The sequence below is a fragment of the Octodon degus genome, unplaced genomic scaffold (genome assembly GCF_000260255.1).
Source record: "Octodon degus isolate 3935 unplaced genomic scaffold, OctDeg1.0 scaffold00008, whole genome shotgun sequence".
Classification (NCBI taxonomy): Eukaryota; Metazoa; Chordata; class Mammalia; order Rodentia; family Octodontidae; genus Octodon; species Octodon degus.
In genome coordinates this window covers 23,058,630-23,081,598 of record NW_004524584.1, presented here as the reverse complement: position 1 = coordinate 23,081,598, position 22,969 = coordinate 23,058,630, and the positions used below count along the sequence as shown (strand labels likewise).

The window sequence follows — 22,969 nt, the reverse complement described above, 5'->3', positions numbered from 1 at the left end:
TCTGTTTCTCTTTCCCTATTACGCTGCTAAAAACATCACAAACATAAAGCGGTAGTTATGGCAACACTGGGTTCCCAAACGGATGCAGATACTGCTATAGACTCCATCTCCTTGGCTTTGAGTACTGGCGACAGGCGAATTTTTGCACTCCCATTGATCTTAGGCGTGAACATTTCAACACTGGTGAAGCACGGAGAAATAGCGAGAAGCGCAGCACACACGGCACACAGACCTGGGGGACCCATCTGGAGTGAGCCAGTCTCCTTGCCTGTGCAAATGTGATTCCACCCCCAGCCTTGAGGCTTGGGAAGAAGCCTAGAGATGGCTGGTCCAATGGCTGCCCAGTGCATGAAGCCCTACCCTAGGTCCTGAGTCGTCCACGCCACCCATCCCGCCCGAAGCAGTTAGAACAACGCGAAACCCTATTGGCCTTTCACTGCTGATGCACTCAGACTTGCCAGCACACCATCTCTGACGTCACAGACATACCTGGGAAATTGTTTCAACATCTCCACAACCAGCTAGACTGCCCTGGACTTCATGGGAGAGAAGAGACCTGTCCTAAAAGTGCTAGGAAGGCACTGTGGTCTTCAGTGAAGTTCTCTTTCAATTTTGATGAAATAATATACATTCGCTCTAGGCAATCTGTGGTAACGGCTGGAGGCCACTACCTTCTACAACACTTTAAATTGAATGTATCCACCAGTTTTTCAACTTAAAGGGGATGTTGTATTTCGGAACACAGAAAGAACTTCAATAGTGGTTAATGTTGTATCAAGGACATTGGCTGGTACAGTTACAAGAATATTCTCCTATGTGGTTTTATAATTTAACACCTCTAAAGGGAACCGAATTTAACTTAAAGATGCTATTAATGAAATAGGATTCTTAGGACAGCAAAGTTGAAATGGTGAAAGAACCCATATGTGCACCTGGGGGAGGTCAGTGACATGGTCACGATCCTCACTGGGTGTCAGCACCAGTGGATGCAAAATGACCTGACGAGGAAAAGACACAGGCAGTGACCACAGGAGAGGTGGCAGTTTAAAAAGAAGACCACCGGGAGGCCATCTTGAGTGTCTTGGGACTATCTAAAATTATGCTACAAACAGGGAAAAAGTGGATCCAACTGTATGTTGTGAAGTGCACATAGGCCTGAAGGGACACTGTACAGTTTCCTCTGTACAGTGGGGGCTACGTGTGAAGGTGGCATTAGACCTCAGCTACAATCTTTCTTGCCTTTATTTCAGCAAAGATTCTACTTCCTTAAAAAGAAGCATTTCTGTGGTGCCCTCCTCCCTTCACACTTAAGCACATCGTTTTCTGAGTGGCATGGCGCCCCTGCGTGGTAGGACTTTGGCTCCCCACCTTTCTGCCCAGGGGGCCAGTGCTGAGCGCCTCCCACACCAGGGCTCTGCCCAGCCTACCCACACAGGGCACACTGCGATACCACCACCCCACTCCAAAGGGTCTGGCTGTGACCCTCTGTGGGATGAGGAATAGGCACTGTGATCTTCCCCAAACAGCACTGTGTGGGGAGACAGGGCTCCCGGGGCTCGTCACCTCAGGCCCTCGTGCTCCCAAGGGCTGACAAATTTGCGTGGAAAAGTGTCTTCATCTTCCATCTTCTTCAGCTGCAGTGCCGCGTGTTCTTTAATTAGGATCAAATGACTCAAACCACAGCAGTACTAGCAATGCCTGACTTTGTCACCAAAAGAAATCCCGGACTTAAAACTGTCACATCCCACTTGTGGATTTTTGGAAATTGCACTGATGCTTGCTACGGTCGGATCAGGAGAACTGTTGGATATGCTTCTTATTCTGGATACTTACGTATTAACGCTCTTTATTTCATGTTTCAGCCATTATAGTTTTAAACATGTAATGAGTGTATTAAACCCTCCATTTCTGACGCAATCCTTTGGATTTCATCTTGTGTTCTGAGAAGTATTATTCCAAGGAGGTGGGCTGGTCGGGGTCAGATGTAGCAGGCAAGGCTCTGGGGATCCCCTGATCTTTGATCTTCCCCAATAATCAATAAGAGACTCCATCTCTCTTATTAATAAAAAAGCAGATGCCAGGATCCCCTTCGAAATACATCACTAATAGAATCACCACCCTAATTCAGCTCAATAGAGTTTGTGCTCACTTTTTATTAGGTTAGTCTTATTTATGAATTATGACAAAGTCCTTTAAGTGCTACATAATTTTGTAAATCTGTCCCTCGTCATGAGACAATTACGGTGTTTCCTAAGCTACATTCTAGCAGCGGGTCTCTAATGCGCTGGGAGCAGTGGCTCTGGCCCTTGGGTCTCCCTGCATTCACTGGGGATGAGGGGTACCCCTGGGGGGATCCTGTCCTGTTATTCAGCTTCTTTGGGGGATGGGAAGAGGAGGGGAGAGCAAAAGAGAGACGAGGGAGAAGGGAGGGGAGGGAAAGAGTACTAGAGGTAGGGAAGAGGGGAGGAGGGGGCGAGGGGAGGAGGGAAAAGGGGAAGAGAGGGTTGGGAGGAAGGCAGGATGGGAGAGGAGGTGGTGAGCTTTGGCCCTGGATGCCTGCTCAGACACAGGGACTTGCAGGGCTGCAGGGAAGGCTTAGATGAGTTAGTGTCTCTTTTGCACAAAGGGAGGCTAAAGATCTTGTCATTCATGTAATATTTTAATGACTCTCAGAAAATAACACTTTATGGGCTTATAACATTCCATTACTTGCAATTAATGTAAGCTTGCAACAAATTTAGCTCCTGGTTAAGTTTCCTTCCTGATATTTATTTCTAGTTTTCCCTGGCCGGAAATCAGAGGTGAAAAGGTCTGGTCACTAACCACCTAGGACCCCAGCACAGACTGGCCCTTTGGTAATTAGCGTTCATCTCATATGATGTTATCGAATGGCTGGCTGCCCTATCACAGGAAGCGACGTGGGCATGCAGCCTGACACTCGGACACTCAGACATCATGCCAACACACACGTCAGGAAAGCTAAAATAACTGCTTAAACAACTGCGTGAACAACCCTTCCAACTTCCGGTCACCACCACACAGTAAGTTCCCTAACTCCATATTCTGTGGCTCTTCCTGCTCAGAAACTGGGAGGTGCGCTTCCGGTGATTTCCTGGGGCTGTTCCCCTCAGTTCCCACGTAAACAGGAGGCATGCATTTATTTTATAGAAATTATTTTTAAAGTCCTCTTCTTTTCAATTACAGGGATTCTGCCCATATAATAATTACGTTCAAAATGCACTTCTTTCTTGGGTTATTTTCCAAGTCTTCAAAATGCCCTTCTCTTTTGTGTACAAAGAAATAAAACAGCAATAATTACCTTTCCCCTACAGTTTACAAAAACCAAGACGTTCTTCTGCCTCATACAACAGATCAAACAAACTAACAGAAATTTGGACGAATAGACTGGTCCGACTTTGCTGAGGATTCGGGACCGTGTGTCATTTCTGATGGATCAGCTCCGAGTGTCCCGGCCAAGTACGCTCTAGGCAGCTGCAAAGCACATTCGCTGTGTTCCCTGGGGGAACAGTCAAGCTACAGGCAGTCCTTGGTTGGCGGCTATGGCTTGCCAACCCGCCAGGTTATGGGATGGTGCTTGTCGGTGGTAGCTCTGCTCAGCAGCTCTGCACCCATGAGGCACAGGACTCGAGCTCAGCAGCCTCAGTTTCTCATCTGTAAGATGGGAATCACCACAGCATTTGCCTCCTGGGCCACTGCTTGGATTTAATGGATTCACAGGAAGCACCTGCTGCACACTCTCAAGCCTTGTGGGCCCTGCAGGAAGGGCAGGGAGAGAGCCTGGCGCCAGCTCCAGTAAGTAGACAGCACCCTGAGAACACTTGCTGGGGGCACACGGGAGGGCAGCGGCAAGGGTAGGCGTGTGAGCACCACCCAGAAAGACATGGCAATGGAATGTCTCCAGAGATACAGGAGGTCAGAGGGGAAGGCGCTGCTTTGCCTGGAGGAGCGACTGAGGGCCCCGTTGCAGAGGATCTGGGCATCTTGGCAGGGTTTGGATGGCAAGACGTTCACCTGAAGCACAAGGCCAGGAACGAGTTCCAGGCATGCTGGGATGGGGAGACGGGGCGGGGTCTACAGGAGCAGCAACTACAGTAGCTAGACAGGTGGGTGTGGCTGCGGCACAGGGCCGGGGCTGGAGGCCCCGCAGACGACCCCTTCTACGTGCGCACTGAGCACACCAGCCTGGGGCTTGGCGAGGGCACCCTGGGCAGCAGCTTCTCTGGTCCTGCAGCTACCCAGCCCCTCTCGCCCGCCCTACACTCCAACTGGTCCCAAGTCTGTTTGTCTGTTGCTTTCCCAATCTGGTGTCATCGATCTCCTTGCTCTGTTACTCTTCTAGCCTCACAGAATTTGGGGGAGCCAAGGGGAGGACCTCGGACAATACACATAGTGGAGAAGAGTTGCCCTGCGAGTTCCAAGGGTGGCGCTACTCTAGCGCCCCAGTCCCCAGTCACGTGGTCTCTCAACAGTGGTGCTGAATGCCTGCATGAAGGGTGTGGGTGGCCAGTGGCTAACTGAACAGCCAAGTCTTCGGTTGCTGACTAGCCAGAAAGGGAGGCAGAGTTATTACTACGAGAATTTCACATCGAAAGGCTCCTTGGTGGCCTTTGACAAATGTCTGATCTTCCAATTAACAGCCATGAAATCCTGCTCAGGAGGACGGGCCAGCACTCAGTGTCAGAGTCAAGTGTTGGCCACCCTTCAGTAGATCTGCTCTCTGAGGCTGTGGCCAGAGGACTTCACTTGGTACAAACCCCCAATCCATACTCACACCACTGCCAACTGTGAGGTCTGTGATAGACAAAGAATTAAAACTTATAGTAACCACAAAGCAGCCACAAACACAAGTGCGGGTGGGCTCTGCACTAATTCTATGAGCAAGCTTGGTCCTGTAGGCCCTTTACTGCATCTCCTCTGCCACCATTGCCTCGCTAGCCCCACTCTGGAGCAAACCCTCTGCAGCAAGCTGTATTCATCACCAAATCGTCCATAGGTCTATACAGACTCCACTCCTGACCTCCACAGCGGGGTCTCCTTGAGTAGTGGGCCAACCATGTTGAGCTCATTTTCCTCATCAGGGATAACCCTCCCTCTTGGTCTAGTGAAGTGGTTCTGAGTGGGGCAGGACTTGGTAGGATCAGCATGGCCTGCTCTACAAAGCTGTGGCTTCCAGGGGCTGAGTCAGAGTTGGCCTGGGGCAACGAGTACAGCCCTGGGTGAGGAGAAGGGGGTGCCAGTGGGAGAGGCTCTATCCCTAGGCCAGAAATCAGTTAGGGTGGCTTTGTAACCCTGGGCGCCCATCAGAGCCACAGAAGACCTTCCTAGTTAGCCTCTTCCAGGGACTGATTCTGACCAAGGAGGCAGACGTTCTGCTGGCCTGGTACAAGAACAGTTTACAAACTCACAGGCACCTCCTGCCCCACTAGAACCAAGAGCGCCCCGCACAGAGGCAAGTCCTACACGGCCAACTGCTGTCTCCTCATGCCGCTTATCACATCCTGTGCAGCAGATTCCAGCAGTCTGATTGAGATAAACTGTGGTTATATTTTCTTTAAAAATGTATTATAGTAAAATACACATTGCCATTAGTTTCCTCCAGACCTTCCTCCTCTCACCTGGAGCACACTCCTCACCCTTGCTGCTTTCTGGGAGTCTGCTGTCCTGGCTGCCTCCGTGTCCTGAACTGACTCAAAATGCTGACCTTTAATGGTCACTCTGACATTCTGGAAGAACCAGAAGTTGCACGGTGGCACATCTGGGGAACAAGGTGGGCGCAGACACACTCGGGATTTTGAGTGAACCCTTCTGTTCCCTCACCGTTGGCAGCTGCACTCACCATATTTTTGATTACATCTAGCAAAGACCTAAAAGATGACTTCCAGACCTACTTCAGAAGGCGGAGAGCATGCTGCGATGGGTGAGTCTGAAGAGAGGAGGTGTACTGCGGGAGGGTTAGGGAATGTGTCCTTTCCTGGAATACATTTTTAAATTTACACACTCACTGTATCTTTTGATCACCTCCATATGTTTCAAGGAGATCTGAAATGGAATTTCTTTTTTTTTCTTTTTTGTAAATCATTGTTATTAGCAAGTAAACCATTTTTGCTGACTCCAGATTGGTACTAGGGAGCCCGCTTTCCCTTGGAACCTGGGACAGGTAAGTCACTCCCTGGGAATGAGAAAGGAGTTATCTAGCTTAGGAGTCACCTTGTTCAATCAAGTGGCCATACCTCACTAAAGGACAGCTGTGAACCTACTTGTCCCTTCCAAAAAAAAAAAAAAAACAAACAAAAACAAAAAAAAAAAAAAAAAACAAAAAAAAAAAAAAAAAAAAAAAAAAAAAAAAAAAAAAAAAAAAAAAAAAAACGCAAAACCTCCCCAAATCTCCCGCATCACATAAGTCAGAAGAGTTAGGCATAGTAAAGTTGATTTTCCTTTCTTTCTTTCTTTCTTTCTTTCTTTCTTTCTTTCTTTCTTTCTTTCTTTCTTTCTTTCTTTCTCTCTTTCTTTCTTTCTTCCTTTCTTTCTTGTACTAGGAATCGAACTCAAAACCTCATGCTTGCCAAGCAGGCGCTGTGCCTCTGAGCGACACATATATATCATTTGCTTGCAAGTTAAGACCCTCAGGTCACCCTTGGGCTGAGGGAAGTGACTCCTGTTTAAACTGTCCCAGGAACCTGGGACCCAAGAAGCGAGAGTGCTCCCTGGAGCTCTCCCAGCTAGCCTGGGGCTATTTTTAGGATACAGAGTCCTGTCTGTGTCCTCCAGCCTGTCCTACTTGATGGCAGAACAAGTAGCTATTTTTTCTCCCAACAGTCAAGCATATCAATACCTTGAGCCGCAGAGTCCTCGCTAGTGGTAATTATCTCTGTCCCCCGCTCATGTGTAGGACAGAACAACACAATGACTCATAAGAACCAAAATCAGTGTCTCCTTGGGTGAATCAGATGTTGGTACCCACTTCCTGGCTAGCAGTGTTTACACTCTGGGTTCCCCCAGACCTGCTCTAAATGTGCAGACGTCTCTGCTGAAGGCTGCTGCTAGCACGACTTGCCATCGGCCCCCTGCTTCCTTCATGTTGCTTCAAGTCAGCACTGGATCTCCGGAGAAGCAGGATGGGGATGTGGTTAATCAACTCTGGTTTGTGCTGCTTATGGGTTTGAAATGTGTGTCTCCTTCCCCCAGTTTTTATGCCGAATTGCCAACCCTGAATGCCCCACACTATGACTTATCTGGAGACAGTGGCTACCACTGGGGATCCAGAAAGAAGAGGGGAGAAAGAACAGTCATAGAGAGGGAGACCAAGCAAAGACGCAGGGAGCGGTGTCAGCTAAAAGCCTAGGAAGCCAGCCCTGCCACACTGTCAGCGTTGACATCTAGCCTCTAGAACCTCAAGAACACAAACTTCTGTCTTCTGAGCCACATGATCTCTGAGACTTTCTTACAGCAACTTTAGCAAAGTAAGAGTGTTTTCAACATGCTTGTGTCAGTTCTGGTGGGTGGACACACAGAATTTAGGAGTGCCAGGGGCTGGCCCTTTCTATTCCTCTGTGATAACATGCAGCACTCATGTAGCCACCAGTGAGGTAGTGTCTCTGGGCCTTGGACTGCAGAAAACATTGTCCAGAAGGGTTTCACTTATGCATGCACATGTGCATGCATGTGCATGCATGTAAGCTCTAGTAAGCTGCTCAGTGACAGGCCGGGGTGGACCATGGTCCACTCTGCAGTGCCCTTCAGCGCTGGACCTCGTCACTGAATGCTGCTGAGCCACATGGCCCTACACAGTAGCATGGCAAGCAGATAAGCACTGACATCAGCTGCTTCCATTTATCTGTGAACTTCCACAAGCTAAGGCTGTTGGCAAACGTCACTGTCCCACAGCTGAGTAGCAATCTTAATTCAAACACTAAGACTGGGGGACATTTTGGTGCTGTCACATTATTTTGGCTCCTGCTGCCGACTGGCTGTGGGTCTTTTCTCTGCAGATGCAATGATTATCATGCAGGTCACCATTAATAAGCAGTCGCCAGGAAGCAGCAGGTGCCCAGGTGGCAGACAGCTCCTTCCCAACAGCTCTGCTCCCGCTGATGGGTTTTCAGAATCCAGCCGCCAAAGCTGATGAGCTGTTCGGAAAATGCGAAGCTGTAGCAGGGACCTGAGGCCTCAGCATGCAGTTTTGTCCCCTGGACAATGACGGTGGCAAGAGCAGGCCCCTGGGGACAAGTAGCTCCCCACGTGCTGTGGCTCCCCTGCCCCAGGACTCGCAGGAGGATGAGCTGCCGCTTCTGTCACTATTCCCATCACCCTCATGCCCACGCCAGGCTGTATGGTTAGTGCTGCAGGGCCAGGGGAGGGACAAGGAACTGGCATTGAGCTGCCATCTGGTTCCCTGCCACCGGCGATGTCCAGTTAATTAAGAAGGGGGACACTTGGGAGGTGTGCAGGTGTCAAAGCGGGGCCCCAAGTCAGGGCACACTGAAGTGGCTTTTCTGGACCCTGCTGCTCATAAAGCTGCCAAAACAGGCTGCGGGCACGTGTGCTAGCATCAGCGCTCCACAGCTGGGGGCTGGGGGGGGCTGCCAGCGAGCCCAGGGTGCCTCCCGGCCGGAGCCTTGCTGCACCAGCACTGGTTCCTTTAGCTTCATCTCACAAAACCAGTTTTTGTACATCATACTATTGATTAATGCAAGCACTGCTGAGCTAGTGTTTCAGTTCCCTTTAATTTTTAGGCAAAAATGTTATGCTTTCTTTTTTCTTCCCCCAGTGCTGAGGATTGAACCCAGGGCTGTGCAAATGCTGGGCTAGCACTCTATTGTTGAGATAAACCTCCGGCCCCATCTTACAGCTCTGTGTGTCAGAACTCCCACCGAGGAGCTATCCACTGTATTCTTTCAGCTCAGTAAATGATAAAGAATGCAACGATTTCCTCCAAGTATACTTTCAGCATCTTCACTGGCTCGTTTTAAAGGTCCAAGAATTTCTCATGCAACTAGAGGACTAAAAGGGCTCCCTACAATACCTTCATCTAATTAAAAGCAAGCATAGCCATAGAAACACAGGCCAGAGACTTACCTTTCCATTTCTACAGAAGGCATATCATATAAGACATTTATATATTCATTTAAAACAACCACAATTCCTAACACATCATTATACCAATTTTTAACACAGGACAGATATGCCTCTGGTAAAATCCTCATGAAGTGAAGTGATTTGACTTTTCCATATCATGTAATGAACTTCAACTTTTCATTTTGTGTCCAAAACTGTTACATATGCAGATGTTTTCATAATGTTACATGTAGAAGGAATTAAAATTTTCTGTGGCTTATCTAAAGGGGGAGTAGTGGCAGCTTTTCTACTCAAGAAGTCCAGTCAAGCAGAGAGTGCTTTCCTCTTTGAAAGAGGCAAACAAACCCTTTGCTACTTTACAGCTTAAGAAAATGATTCCTAAAAAAGGAAATCCAGAGTCACACAACTGGAATCTAACAACTCTCTCTTTTAAAGTCATTGTTGGTCTGGCAGCACTCCTGGTTCTCTTTGAATATCTAATCAGGTACTTTGATTGTGTTTCCCAAGCACTTCACTTTGAGCTGTGCAAATAATTTGGTAGCTGCCCTCTGGGCACCAAGTAATCTGTGAGTCACGAAGTCACCAGAGGAGGAAAAGGCAGAATAACAGAACAACGCTTAGGTTACCTGACACACTACCAGACCCTCCTGTGCGTGGAACCCTGAAACATTAACTACTCTTCAGTTCTTCAATTCTTTCATCGCATTTTGAATATTTTGTGTGTGTCATACCCACATCACTCTCTTGGAGACCTCTATGCTGAAACCAGTATAGAAAATACAGAGTAACAAAGTGCTGAGATTTTACCATCCTTTCCCGTATTTGGTGGGTAGATGGAAGGAACTGGGTCCAAATAAGTGTTTTTTTTTAAAGTCAAGTTAATAAATAAAAGTGTTGATCATTGCTTTCAGTCACGAAGTCTACCTTACAAAGTTAACCCATGGCTTTTGATTTTGGAACATATGCCCCAAGACCTGTCCATTTAAATAGAAGTATTCAGGCACCAATGACACTGTTATTCATGGCATTCATGTAAAAATGGAAAGACACTTAATTCAGTAAAACCACGTCTCTTTAGAAAACAACTTTCTCATTTCCACTTAACACAGATATTTCCCTGAATCTTCCAGAATAAATGACCTCGTCCCAGCTCTCCTGTAAGCCTTAATGCTATGCTTCTGTGGCTCTGGAAGGCATAATTACACTCCTCTTCCTTGATCCCAAAGTCATCTCTGTTGGGAAGGGCAGGAATCAGGGGCAGGCTCCTCCAAAGAGACCCCTTTAGCAACGACTCAAGAAACAAATAACGAAGGTATTGGCAAGGGGCATATTCTTCCACATCATTTAAATAAGTCCTGCTTGAAAAATTAAACCGAGACCTCGCCCCCCTTCTCCCTCCCCAGCTTATGTCCGATCCCATGCGCCTTGTGCTGGAGCCAGGGTTTCAGGAGGGGAAGAAGGATGCTGATGCTAGAGCCTTCCCCAGCTGAAGGAGTCCTCGTAGAGCGGTCACATCCATCCTACTGCCAACTCTGGAAACGGGCCATACCCGAAACCAAGAAAAAACGGACTGGCAGGACAGTGCAAGAAAGAAGTGACCTTCTCTGTGGGCGCGGGGAGGGGCTACGTGTTTGGAATCCCAGGGGTCCTACTTCTGCTGAAATTGGCAGAACGAGCATCATTTGATTAGTGTGGAGCATCCCACAGTGAAAGGGACAGAGACAGGCAGGGGAGGAACCGATCGCTTCTGATAAGCTGGCTGTAGAAAGACCAACCGGAGATCATGCCTGGTCTCTTAAAGAAAACAAGGGTTCTCTATAACTCTCAAAGGTGCTCATACAGAAATGTAATCTCCGTAAGTAGGGCTTAATACTGAGTCAGGAGAACATCATGGAATTTGAACACTGTCAAGAACACATGGGAAGATAGATCCATCCTGCCCCAGCCTACAGCCGGGCAAGATTTGATCTCTGAGAATGCATTCAGATTCTGGGGTTTCTTTCCCTGAAGCTGCACCCAGGGGCTGTAGGTGAGAAGACACGGATCTGCTTAGCCTGCCTCTGGGTGTTTAGTTAAAATCTTTAGCTCTGATAAATGCCCCTGCCCCAGGGGACATGGAAACAAAAGCAAGAAAGGAGGTTGCAGAGAGACCAAGCTCTGGCATCTACCGCAGAAGTGATGACCCAGGAGGGGACAACTATCCACCAGGAAGGGAGGCCTCCAGGGAGGGATGCCTGGATGGAGTCTGGCACTGGCCCTCACAGAACGGCTCAACCCACCACTCTGCCTCTATGGAGAGATTTCTTAAGAGAACAATTTTCATCTCACCGAAGAAGGGTGCAGAGGCAAGAGCTCACAGCAGGCAGCTGTCCAACTCCCCCCACCCCAGGTCTGCAGAGGAAACCTTTGTGTGTGTGTGTGTGTGTGTGTGTGTGTGTGACACTAGGGTGGACACTTAGATCCTGATCTACATGGATAGTTCCCACCTTCAGAGGCTGCAGGGCCAGAAGGTGGGTTGAGGACACAGGGGTAGAGGAGAGAAGAGGGACCAGGAGAGTGGGGGAGCAGGGGAGAAGGGAAAGCAAGGGGCTCCAGGGAGATGGGAGGAGGAAACAGAGGAGCAGAGGGAGAATTTTGGAGGGGGAGAATGTTGGGGAAAGGAGAGAAAGGGAAGGGGAGAGAAAAAGAGGCGAAGACAGACCAGGAAAGGGAAAGAGAATGGTGCATCACTGGGCCCAGGGACACCACCAGAGCCAGGCTGGGACCCACAGGGACGATGGAGAAGCAAAGGAGGGTAGCAACCCTTTAGGGTAAAAAGACAGGCGCGGTTTGGAGCGATGTGTGTGCTCAGCGGCCGCCCCACCAGCACGGCCGGAGCCTAGGAGAGCAGATGGGAGGGGCAGCCCTCGCCCTCGCCCTCCTGCCCGCGGTGCTGCGCCCCTGCCCGGCCCGGACCCAGCGTCTCCTCACCTGGCCCTTGACCAGGCTGGCGGCGAACTGGCGCATGACGGCCTCCACGGTGTAGGCGCTGGACCAGCCGCGCGGCGTTAGCAGCTCCATGCAGATGGCGCCGCCGTCCAGCACGTAGCCGTTCTCCAGGCGCGGGCTGAGCACCCGCATGAAGGGCGGCGAGAAGGGGAAGTTGTCGGGGAAGGTGAGGTTCAACAGGATGAACTCGGTGTTGGTCTCCTTCATGTCCTGCCACAGCACCGAGTCCTTGTCCACCTGGTGCAGCTTCACGTTCCAGTCGAAGAGGCTCTCGTCCACCAGCTCCACCGAGATGAAGCGGTCGCTCAGGCGCGCGATGTCCTGCAGCTCCTTCATGAGCCGCCGGCTGCGCACCTGCGTGCAGTGCTGCTGCCGCGCCGCGGGCACCAGGCTGCTGCCCGCTGTCGCCGCCGCGGCCACCGCGGGCCCGGGCCCCGCCCTGGCGCCCGCCACCCGCTCCCGGGGGCCCCCTGCACCCGAGGCCCCAGCCGCGCCGGCAGCCCCCGGTGGCTGTGGCTGCTTGTCGCGCGGGGCCAGCTCCGCTGCGCGCTTGCCTTTGCCCTTGCCGGGCCCGGGGCTGGCGTCGCCCGCGCCCCCGGGGTGCGGCGCCTGCTTGTGGCCACCGCTCTTGGCGCCGCCTTTGCCGCGCAGCGACGCGCTCTGCTGACCGCCGCCACCGCGGTGGTTGTGGTGGTGCTTGGGGTCCTCGGTGTCTCGGTTGTGCAGGCGGATGAGCCCGATCTTGCGGAGCAGCGTGGCCATTTTAGGCACGGGCCGGCGCGGGGCTGCCCCGGGCTCCCGTCCCCGAGGCGTGAGGGGCGGCAGCGACCGGCGACCCCTCAGTGCGCACGGCGCGGGCCACCCTCGGTACCGGTGGCCGTGGCGCAGAGGCGCGGACCGCTCAGGCGCTGGCGGGCGGCGTCCCCGCGGTCACAACGAGCCGTGCGGGTGAGGAACGGGCGCACGGATGAGCGGCGGGAGCAGCCCGGTTCCCGGTGTCCGTGGTGCTTTGTGCGCGGCCGCAGCCGGGCGGGCCAGAGACCGAGAGCCGCGCCGGGCCGGGCAGGGGCGCGCAGAGCCGGCGCCCTGAGTAGCTGGGGGCCGCGGGCTCGCGCGTTCACGCCTGCCGGGCCGGGCCGTGCGGTGAAGCCGGCTAGCGCAGGGCCCGGACCGCTGCCGCTCGTGTCGCCGCCGCTGCGCCTGCTGACATTGCAGAGGCGGCGGCTCCGTCTGAGCTGAGAGCGGCGCGGAGGGGGCGGCACGCGGGACGCGAGGTGGGGGGAGTGCGGGGCGGAGCTGCCGGCTGCTCGAGCTGAGCCACCCCCACGCGGGTTCCCGCTGCGACGTGCTCAACCGCTTGGGGGCGACAGCGGCGCGCGCCGGGCCTGCAGCGTTCCGAAGCTTGGGTGGGAGTACAGGGACCAGGTGGGGGAAGAGCACGGGGCCTTTTTTGCTCGCTAGTGGGGGTCTCCGAAGTATTGCTGCATCCTCGTGCCCCAGATCCTGGTTCATGCGTCCCGCATCCCGAGTCTCAGACCCCACATAACCCACTTAGACCAATCCAGAGGGGAAAGGTGCTCAGCAACCTGTTTATGGATTCCCTGTGAACCTTGGTGCCTGGGTCCCTATGCAGCAGTTCGCGCAGCGCGGGGCACTTGGATAAGGACCTAGGGAAGAACCAAGGCCAGAGAAGGGCATTCAGAGCCCTCCCACCTCCATCCGAAAGGACCAGGGAAGGCAATTGGTTCGTCCATGCACATCCTCCTACTGGCCGCGCCTGAGGGTTCCCTTGGCCCAAGGAGAGGGGCCTGCGGGAGGATAGCTGAGCAAGCCCTAGGCTCATTTCCCAGTCGCCACAGCAGAGGGCGCATTCCTGTCCGGCGGGTGGGGGATTGGAGCACCCCCCCCCCCAGGGCTCCCAGACACTGAGGGCAGGTGTTAGGCTGACCTGCTGGCCAAAGAAGGTCCACTTTCCACCTGCAGACCCTAGCCCATTGAAACTCAGATTTTTTTTTTTTTTAATCTGGTGAAATTTCAAACAAAAAGCAAGCTCAGAACTCCAGGAGCATGTCAGGCAGAGCCCAACAGATCATGCACGTACAGTGTGTATGCATGGGGTCCCGGTGCACCATGGCCTTGTTGCTGGAAGCAGTAGGGTACAACTCAGCGGCCTGGGACTAGCCCCCATCGCTGTTGGTGATTTGGCTTGAACTCCAGGACCCTCGCGTTTCTCTGCGGTGTGTGTTCATCTGGGGCACCAACACGTTGGCTCAGAGACCTTGGAGCGCTGCTGCACGCCTGTAATCCCAGCACTGGGCAGGGTGGGCAGGAAGATCCTTGCAAGATCTGGACCAGTGTGGGCTATGTGGTGAGTTTAAGGCCAGCCTGGATTTCATAGTGAGACCCTGTCTCAAAGAGAAAATAAAAGGAATAGTTGGGAGTGCAGGTGGCTCTGGGAAGCCTGGGTAGTATGGTGGCCCAGGAAGACTCAGGCTGGGTGCAACAGGTTAAAGGTCTGTTTGTCTTGATCTCGTAGCTTGTTTTGATCATGGACTTTATTCTGTTTAGCTCTTATTTTTGTTAAGATAAGATGGGGATGATGCCCTGAGTTCACTTCCATGAGTGGTCGGACAGTGGAGCAAAGGCCAGGCCTTCCATGCTTTATTTTGCTTGCGCAAAAGCTCCCCAGGTTTTTATCAGACCCATTTTGTTGGTGAAGAGACTGAAATTTGAAGAGGCCGGCAGCTGGGTAGGTCACCTCAGCCCTATGGTGCCCATACCCATCAGTGACCCCAAGTCCCAGCAGCTCTTACTCAACTCCCTGACAGCTGCTTGCTGAGGCTCAGGCTCAGGAGAAGAGAAAACCCTACCTGGTGGCTGTCACTGGTGCAGAGCCCGCTGAGTGGGATGTGACAGGCCCATCCGGAGCAGGAATGGTGCGGGGAGCAGCTTGGGAAAGCTCAGCTGGTTGTGGAGCCACCTGTGAATTCTGCATTTCTGCACGGATCCCTTGCGATGGAGTGTGTTGGCCCAGGGCTCATCTGTTGATTGTGTGGCCCTTTGCGTGTTGAAGTTACCAGATGACCCTGGTGGGAGCTCTTGACTATCCCCTTTCTGGTCTCTGGCTTCCTGTCTTCCATGTGATTCCTTCCTCCTACAGGTTTTCCCACTAGGAGGCTGGTTGCTAAGAAGTGATGGAGTCTACAGGCACCCCAGAAGAGTTGATGCCATGCTATTTGGACCTCCAGCCTCCTATACTGAGTCCAATAAACCTCTTTTGTTTACAAGTTTTCTGACCTCACATATTTCATTATAGCAACAGAACACAGACTAACGCAGCGACTCAGTAGCTTGCCTGGTTGTAGATATTACTCAAGAGAGAAAAGCTCATGATTCGTACTCTTGCTGGGCCAAGAGGCCCACTCAGGACTGGCTGGCTGATGGGGTCTGTGTTCGTCTCTTGGCTTCTTCATTTCTCATATAGAATCCCAAATCAACTAAAGTGCAAACAACAAATGTTAGCTAAAAATTAGGAGCAACTAACATTTACAAGAGGGAAAATGTCAAGAAAATTAGACCCAAGCCACTTAAGAGCATGTTATGCATCAAAAACCACAGGATTACATCGCGGAAGTGGAAATATTTACTGTCTACATAATTTAAAGAGAAAATTTGAGGAATCAGAGTGCAAAGTTTTCCCTACAGTGTAGCTTAGCTGTGGAGAGTATGGAACACATAGTAGGAAAGACTAGAGGAGACTTTCAATTACTTTGGAGCAAGAAGCGCTTCTCGGCTTTGTCCAGATCTTTGCTTGTGACTGGATGGTAAGGCCAGGGTAGACTGAGGACTTCGCGTGCTTCATCACTTCCCCTCTTCTTTCCTGTCCCAGAAGATTCCAGAAAGTTCTGTCTCTCCATGACAGGGTACATTTTATTTATTGTAGTTACTTGATTTCAAAATTCAGGAAAAGAATGTGCTACAGTTATGGTTAAAAAAAAATGTAACCAAATTAAAAAAAATATATATTAGAGGTTAAGTTTACAACACTGGCAGAGGTAAATGGAGGCCACAGTGCTAAGTGAGATATCTTCAAGGACAACCAGGGGTCTGAGCTAGGATGGTGTAGAAAGATGAATGGGTAGAGAATCCGCAGCTAGAGCCTGAACCCATCTAGCAGAGAAGGAAAGGAGGGAGGGTGTCTTGATTACTTTTCTCTCATTGCTGAGACAAAATACCCAACACTCAAACTTAAAGAAGAAAAGGTTGATTTAGCTTACAGTTTATAGAAGTTTTAGTCAGAAATCACTTGGCTCCAAGGCATGGTGGCATGGTGAGGGGCAATAGTTAAAGATGACAGAAGACTGCAAAAATTTTAAAAAAAGCAGAAAAGGGAGAAGTAAGCCTCATTTTCTTCCCTTATATTGTAAGCAGGCTGCCACCCCCTAGAGTGGGCATAGCATTCACACCATCTCTATGCCCTCTTGCAAAGGATGAGGATGTCTACAAATTGAGGACCCTGGCACTCTGCTGAGTCTCTTAAACTTCTAAACTTCTCCAGTTCACACAATGGACAACTTCCTAGAGTGGTAAGGGTATGTCTTTTTCACCCCAGGATATAGAACTGACTTAGCTAAGCTTTTAAACTCCTCAAGTTGACACACCCATTAACCATTACAATCCACCCCTTGACAACTTAGCAACTAGACACATTTCTTTAAATAGATCACTAGATAAAAAGATGTGCTTATAATTATGCCTAACATATTATAACTATCTTGCATGCAAATTGAAATGCACTAATTCCCTCACCAGAATAGAAGGTAAGTTTTCTTGGGCTGATGCTTATTCTTATCATTGACAACTTGAACACTATAACACAACTTAACAATCTTTAAGAACCAGTATTAAGTATATCAGTATTATATTACATTTGATCCATAGTATTTCATTCTTGGCCCCCTAAAGACTCATACTTGCCCTTTTATGCAAAAGGCATTTAGGCCATCTGAAAGAGATGCTGAAGTCCTAACAGGTTTAGCACTGCTGAAAAGTCCAAGTCCCGAGTCTCCTATGAGATGCAAGGTAAACTCTTACCTGCAAGCCCCTGTCCAAATGGAAAGTTAGACACTACCAACATTCTGTGGCATGAGGTAAACATTTTCATTCTAAAAGTTACAAATGGAATACAAAAGACTGGGACCAAAGCAAGTCCAGAATCCAGCAGAGTAAACAGTAAGTCTGGTAGTTCCATGTAATGGAGTACCAGATTAGTGGAGTAATCTGTGTTGAGTTGTGATCTCCCAAGGGCTTGAGTGACACCACCCCCATGGAATTTCTGGTTGTTGCAGCTCCCATGGCTTCTCTCTTAGACCTGCTTTGCTCCCTCCTTGCAAATTTTCTTAGATGATGCATGCTCCTGGCTTTTCCAAATATTTGATGTCTTCATTGCATCTTCAGCTTCTCATAGCTTCACAGACTGACCTCTCAGGGGCACCCTGCCTGGCCTCCCAGGCCCTCTGAAATTGACATAAGGCCTTTTACGCCCCACAACTCCTGCAGTCTGCATGCACCTAAAACCAGCACCACGCGAATATGCCAAGACGCGCTGCCAGCTGGAACGGTAGCTCAGACTTACCTTTCTCTTGGCTGTAGGGGTTTAATGCCTTAATTGCTGAGCATTCTTAATCCAATTCTGAGGAACAAATTTTCTATAATGGTGCCATCTGGAATCTGGCGTGGCTGCAGCCATTCTGGAACATGGTGCTCTGTGACCTTCTCCTCAAAGCAAGGTCTTTCACTTTTGCAGCTGTGGTCACAAAGGCTGGAGACTTAAGGCTTCTTCTGATACCCTCAGGGTATCTTTTCTATTCTCCTGTTCCTTCTCAGCAATCAGAATCTTCTCAGCTCTATCTTTGCGGCCCGCAGCTTTATTGGAACTTCCTTTCTAGCCAAACACACATTTTAAATCACTCTGCTGGGCTCTCTGCTCTTGATTATCAACATAGATCTGGCTAGAAGCCTCCAACAGCAGCCGTGCCACAGCCTCAAAAGATGACTGCCTTGAAATTTCTTCTACCAGATTAAATAGTCCCCTGACTTTAATCTCAGTCTCAGGCAAAGTCTCTGGACATGAGCAAAAAGCAGGGCCAAAGGAGGAATGAAGGGCAGATAAAGCCAATGAGAGAGGAGATTTGCCTGCTGGCTTCCCAATGCAAAGGCCCATACCTAACACCAGCCCGGGACGGCTGCAGAGGGCTGGTGCCTGGGTCTCGGGTTCACCATTTCTCCCTCTCTGCCACTGCAGCGTTGCTGGCTCTTCTGCTGACCCCTGACCTCCAGCAGTCAGGAGGCTGTGTCTGAGCACCAGTGTGGGCGTGGACTTTGGGGACCACCTATTGACAGCTATAAATGGCTTCTTGTGGGCTCTTCTTAGCTTTTGGGCAGGGAGAAGGGGCCCAACATGGCTTGGTAATTGGGAAGAGAGATTTTTCTCTGGCATTGGAAGGAGCTCTTGCATGATGAGATGAGTCACGCATTCCTTTCTGAAGAAGAAACTGCCTGGTCCTAAAGAGATTTCCAGAGATAATAATCTCATTTTCTCTGTCCTTTTCATCTTTGCTTGAGGCAAAGACAGCTCCTTTCTGGTTGTGGGGAAGAATGAAATGACAGCTAAGATTGTGTCAAGGTGGCGTCTCTATTCAAAGCTATCTTAAACACTGGGGCTAAATATAGGTCCAGGCGTAGTAGTCTGAGAAAGGAAACTGGATTCCCATCCCTAGCACAGCGGAGGGGTGGTGAGTGAAATATTATAATTAGTCGAAACTGAGAGCATGTATGATATTTATATTAAGCATTTTCAAAACATCAGAGTGAAATGGAGTCTTCGGAGTTTGATTTTGCTGTTTATCTTACCGCAGAGCGTGACAGTAAATGTCTTACTGCCTCCTTTTGAGCTTTGAAAAAGGTAATTAAGATTAAATTCTCTAACTTTGATACTCAAAAATAGTACCTAATTTCAAGACTTTTAAATGGAGGATTAATTCATATACAGTGAAGTGCATAATTTTTTTTTGACTACACTGGAGATTAAGCATTTCATTACCTCCCCAACCATTTCTTGCTGTTTATTTTGATAGAGGGACAGGATAAGTCAATATGTAGTGCAGGGTGAGCTCAAATTCTCAACCCTCCTGCCTCGACCTCCTAGAGTGGTTGGGATAGCAGGTGTGTGCCACCGCATCCAGCCTGCACAGATCTCAACTTGGTTGGTTTTGAAAAATATGTGTACTCATGTGATCTATACCCCAGTCAAATCATAGGATATTTCCATAATTCTAGAATGTTCTCAAATCTTCCTTTCTGGTAAAGCTTATCTGAACTTCTCCACTGGAGGCAGCTTGGTTTGATTTTTACAACATAAGTTAATTCTGCTGGTTTTCTCTGTGTCATATGAATGGAATAATACAGTATATGCTTTTTAATATCTAGTTCCTATCAATTAATAGAAAATCAATATGTAAGTTCATGGTGAAGACGGGCCACCTGGTATGTGTACTGGATAGGCTTTCACTGGTGTCTCTTATTTTTCTCTCTTTTCTTTGCTGAAACAAAATACCCAACGCCCCAAACTAAGAAAGGAAAGTTTTATTTAGCTCACAGTTTGTGGAGGTTTTAGCCCACAATCAGCGCTTTCAAGGCAGGGTGGGGTGACACACAGGCAACACTTCAAGGCAGCAGAAGACAGCGAAAGCAGCAAGAGCAGAAGGGGAGAGAGCAAGCTTCTTTTTCTCTCTTATATTATATGCAGGCTGCCCTCGCTAGGGTGCGTCCTTTACACCCACACTATCCCCAAGCCTTCCTCTGGAACAAGCTGAGCTTGTTCACACAGTGAGGACCCTGGCCTCCTGCTGTACCACCTAGTTAAGTTAAACTTCGATCTTCTCAAATTGACACAATAAATCAACCACTACAACATCTTAGAGAGTAAATAACCAGCCTAGGGCATGTCCTCTACACCCCAGTATGAAGAACTGCTGAGTTACTTAGTTAAATTTCTAAACTTCTCAAGTTGACACAATGCATCAACCATTACAGCTAGTCTGTAGTATTCTAGGTATGGATGCACCACAACTTGCTAAGATTGTGTCAAAGTGGCGTCTCTATTCAAAGCTATCTTAAACAGTGGGGCAACATATAGGTCCAGGCGTAGCAGTCTGAGAAAAGAAACTGGATTCCTATCCCTAGCACAGCAGAGGGATGATGCACTAAAAGTTAACATATTAAATGTTACTTCATAACTGTCTTGGAGATATTCTTGCAAATATTCAAAATCCTCTTTGTTTTCCTCATAACTCCATTTCCTTCCAGTGTCTCATCTTTGGTTAGGGTTGATTTTTCACAGGGCATGTCCTCTACACCCCAGGATGTTTATCTGTTTATCTGGCATTATGTTGAAGGATATGTGTGTTACTCCTAGTTTGCAGGATGGTCACCTACAAGAAAGATACATATTTACAGAGAGAGACAGACAGACAGACAGAGAGAGAGAGAGAGAGAGAGAGAGAGAGAGAGAGAGAGAGAGAGAGAGAGAGAGAGGGAGAGGGAGAGGGAGAGGGAGAGGGAGAGGGAGGGGGAGAAGGAGAGGGGAGAGAGTTATTTCTCTGGGAAAGGTTAGGTATATGGTACATGTTGATTAGTGGAAGCTTCTAGAGTCTTTTCTGAATTATTATAGCATTTGACATTCCTGCCAACATAACTGCTGGAAAACATGGAAGGTAATCACCTGTGGACTGGGAATTGTAAAGAATCCTTCAAAGATCATGGCATATAAGTTAAACAAAGTCAGAGCCTCATGTCCACCACAGGAGCCTCCTGAAACTGAGTTTGGGGTGATTCCAAATTGAGTGGAAGAGGAGATATACAGAGAAGCCTCCAGCAATCCCTAACATCCAAACATTCACAGGCTGCACAACCCCACCAATACTCAGTGAAAATTAGCCCTAACCAAAGATGAGATTCTGGAAGGAAATGGAGTTGCAAGGAAAACAAAGAGGATTTTAATATCTGCAAGAATATCTCCAAGAGAGTTATGAAGTGACATTTAGTATGTTAACTTTTAGTGCATAACATCTCTGACTACATCCTTATTGGATGACTGGGCGCCTAAGTGGCTTAGTCCCAGAATGAATGCTTAAATACAACTGGAATCTAATCAGAGCCATCCCCACTGGTAATGCTCTCCCCAGTGACCTGAGCAGTTTCCTGTGTGCAGACCCAGAAGAGTAGAGCAGGGTCTGCGTCCGCACTGTGTTGACCCAGTTGGTTCTGGCCCACCCCAGCCTCTGTACTTGCTGATATGCGGTTCTCAACATTTCTGCAAAGGCCCCCATTGGTGTGGCAATTATGGTGCCACATACAGCTGCCAGTAGGTGCAAGAGAAACCCTCAGCTTGACCCATTTGATGGGCACACTTGTCCATCACAGGCCGAGAAAGGGTGGGGAGAACAATAATCTAAATTTTAGCTTAATTTAGATGAAGTGTGAAATAGTGGGGAAAATATGTCTGGCACAACGGCCATTTCCACATGAGGTTAATGGCTTTATTCATCCAATTGTGACTTCAGAAGCTAATAGTTTTCCAAGGCTCAGGAAGATTTATTTAAACGAATGAAACCTGAGCATGCAGGGGTGTGAAATGCTAGGGCAAGTGGAGACCTCAAATACTTATTTTAGGAGTAAACGATCTTTTGGATTGCTGATTTGGGTTTGACTTGTCTCTTGTTTCATGATGTCCTTTATCTTGTTCAAAATGTAAATTTTAATTGCAAATATTTATGCAAGCAATTTACGCATCCTGGGCACATGGGATATGGAGTGAGCTAAACTTACACATGCCCGATGATGAGCAAAGTCTGCACAGCACTCCGTCAGGAGTGAATGACTTCTCTTTAAACACATCTGGAACGTCCCTACTTCAAGTGGGCAGGCTGGCCTGGATCGGTGAGCATGGACGCAGTGTTACATGGATGCTATTGAAGCCAGATCAGGAGACCTCAAAGCCAGGCCAGGCTGTCTGTCACTCGAGCAGTGTTCCATCTGATCCCAGGCATCCCACTGTCAAATGTCCTGGTCCTATCTGAGACAGAGCACTTCATATCTAAGTCACCCTCTACCTCCTCCCGTCGCCTTTCCTCCTAGCAGAGAATAGCATCAGGCGGCACCAACCCTGGTTGGAAGGTGGGTGATGGAGTAAATTATTGCTTAACTTTGAAAACATCCCGAATCTTATCCTTCCTGTTAGCATGGCACTGAGGTATCCTTTTATCTGTCCTTATCCTAATCCAATTTGGAGTATCCTATTACTGTAATTCCTTAGTTCATGAATGCTTCTGTTCCTAAACAAACTGGCTCTCAGACAAAGTCATTCCCCAGTTGTGCTTCCATTCACAAACTCCACATTTGGTGTCAAACACAACCATGGCCATCTTCCCCAAAATCATTAAACAAATTAAGCTCACAGCACTGATGTGTTGCTATATTTCATTGCTTAGAGAATGTTAAATGGGCTTCACTCCTATCTAATAGATGTTTATGCACAGTGATGAACTACATCTTTTTTTGCCTTAATAAGATAGCCTCTTCCCCACCTACTCACCAAAATATTTGTGAAACATTTTACAGATGAGACAGTATGATTCTAGCCTATCAATATGAAACTATCTTTTTTTAATGAAACTGTCTTTTAAATGAAAGAAATTGTCCTGGTCAGACTCAGGAGTAATTACACTAAGTTATTCCTAGCTTGTTCAGAATTCTCTTTTACCTGTAGTGTAGACTAGGCTGGAGTACACAGCAACCTGCCCAGTATGCATTTATGGATTGAACA

At 48.9% G+C, this 22,969-nt stretch overlaps 1 protein-coding gene across 1 annotated transcript in view; it reads right to left on the bottom strand.

Annotated features, from left to right (window-relative positions):
* Nucleotides 1-13,303, bottom strand: part of Ube2ql1 (ubiquitin conjugating enzyme E2 Q family like 1) — a 39,550-nt gene extending 26,247 nt beyond the window's left edge. Inside the window, exon 1 of the mRNA XM_004625191.2 lies at nt 12,067-13,303. Coding sequence (XP_004625248.1) covers nt 12,067-12,846 — 780 coding nt within the window. The 5' untranslated portion in view covers nt 12,847-13,303. The remainder of the gene's footprint in view (nt 1-12,066) is intronic.
* Nucleotides 13,304-22,969: the final 9,666 nt, after the last annotated feature.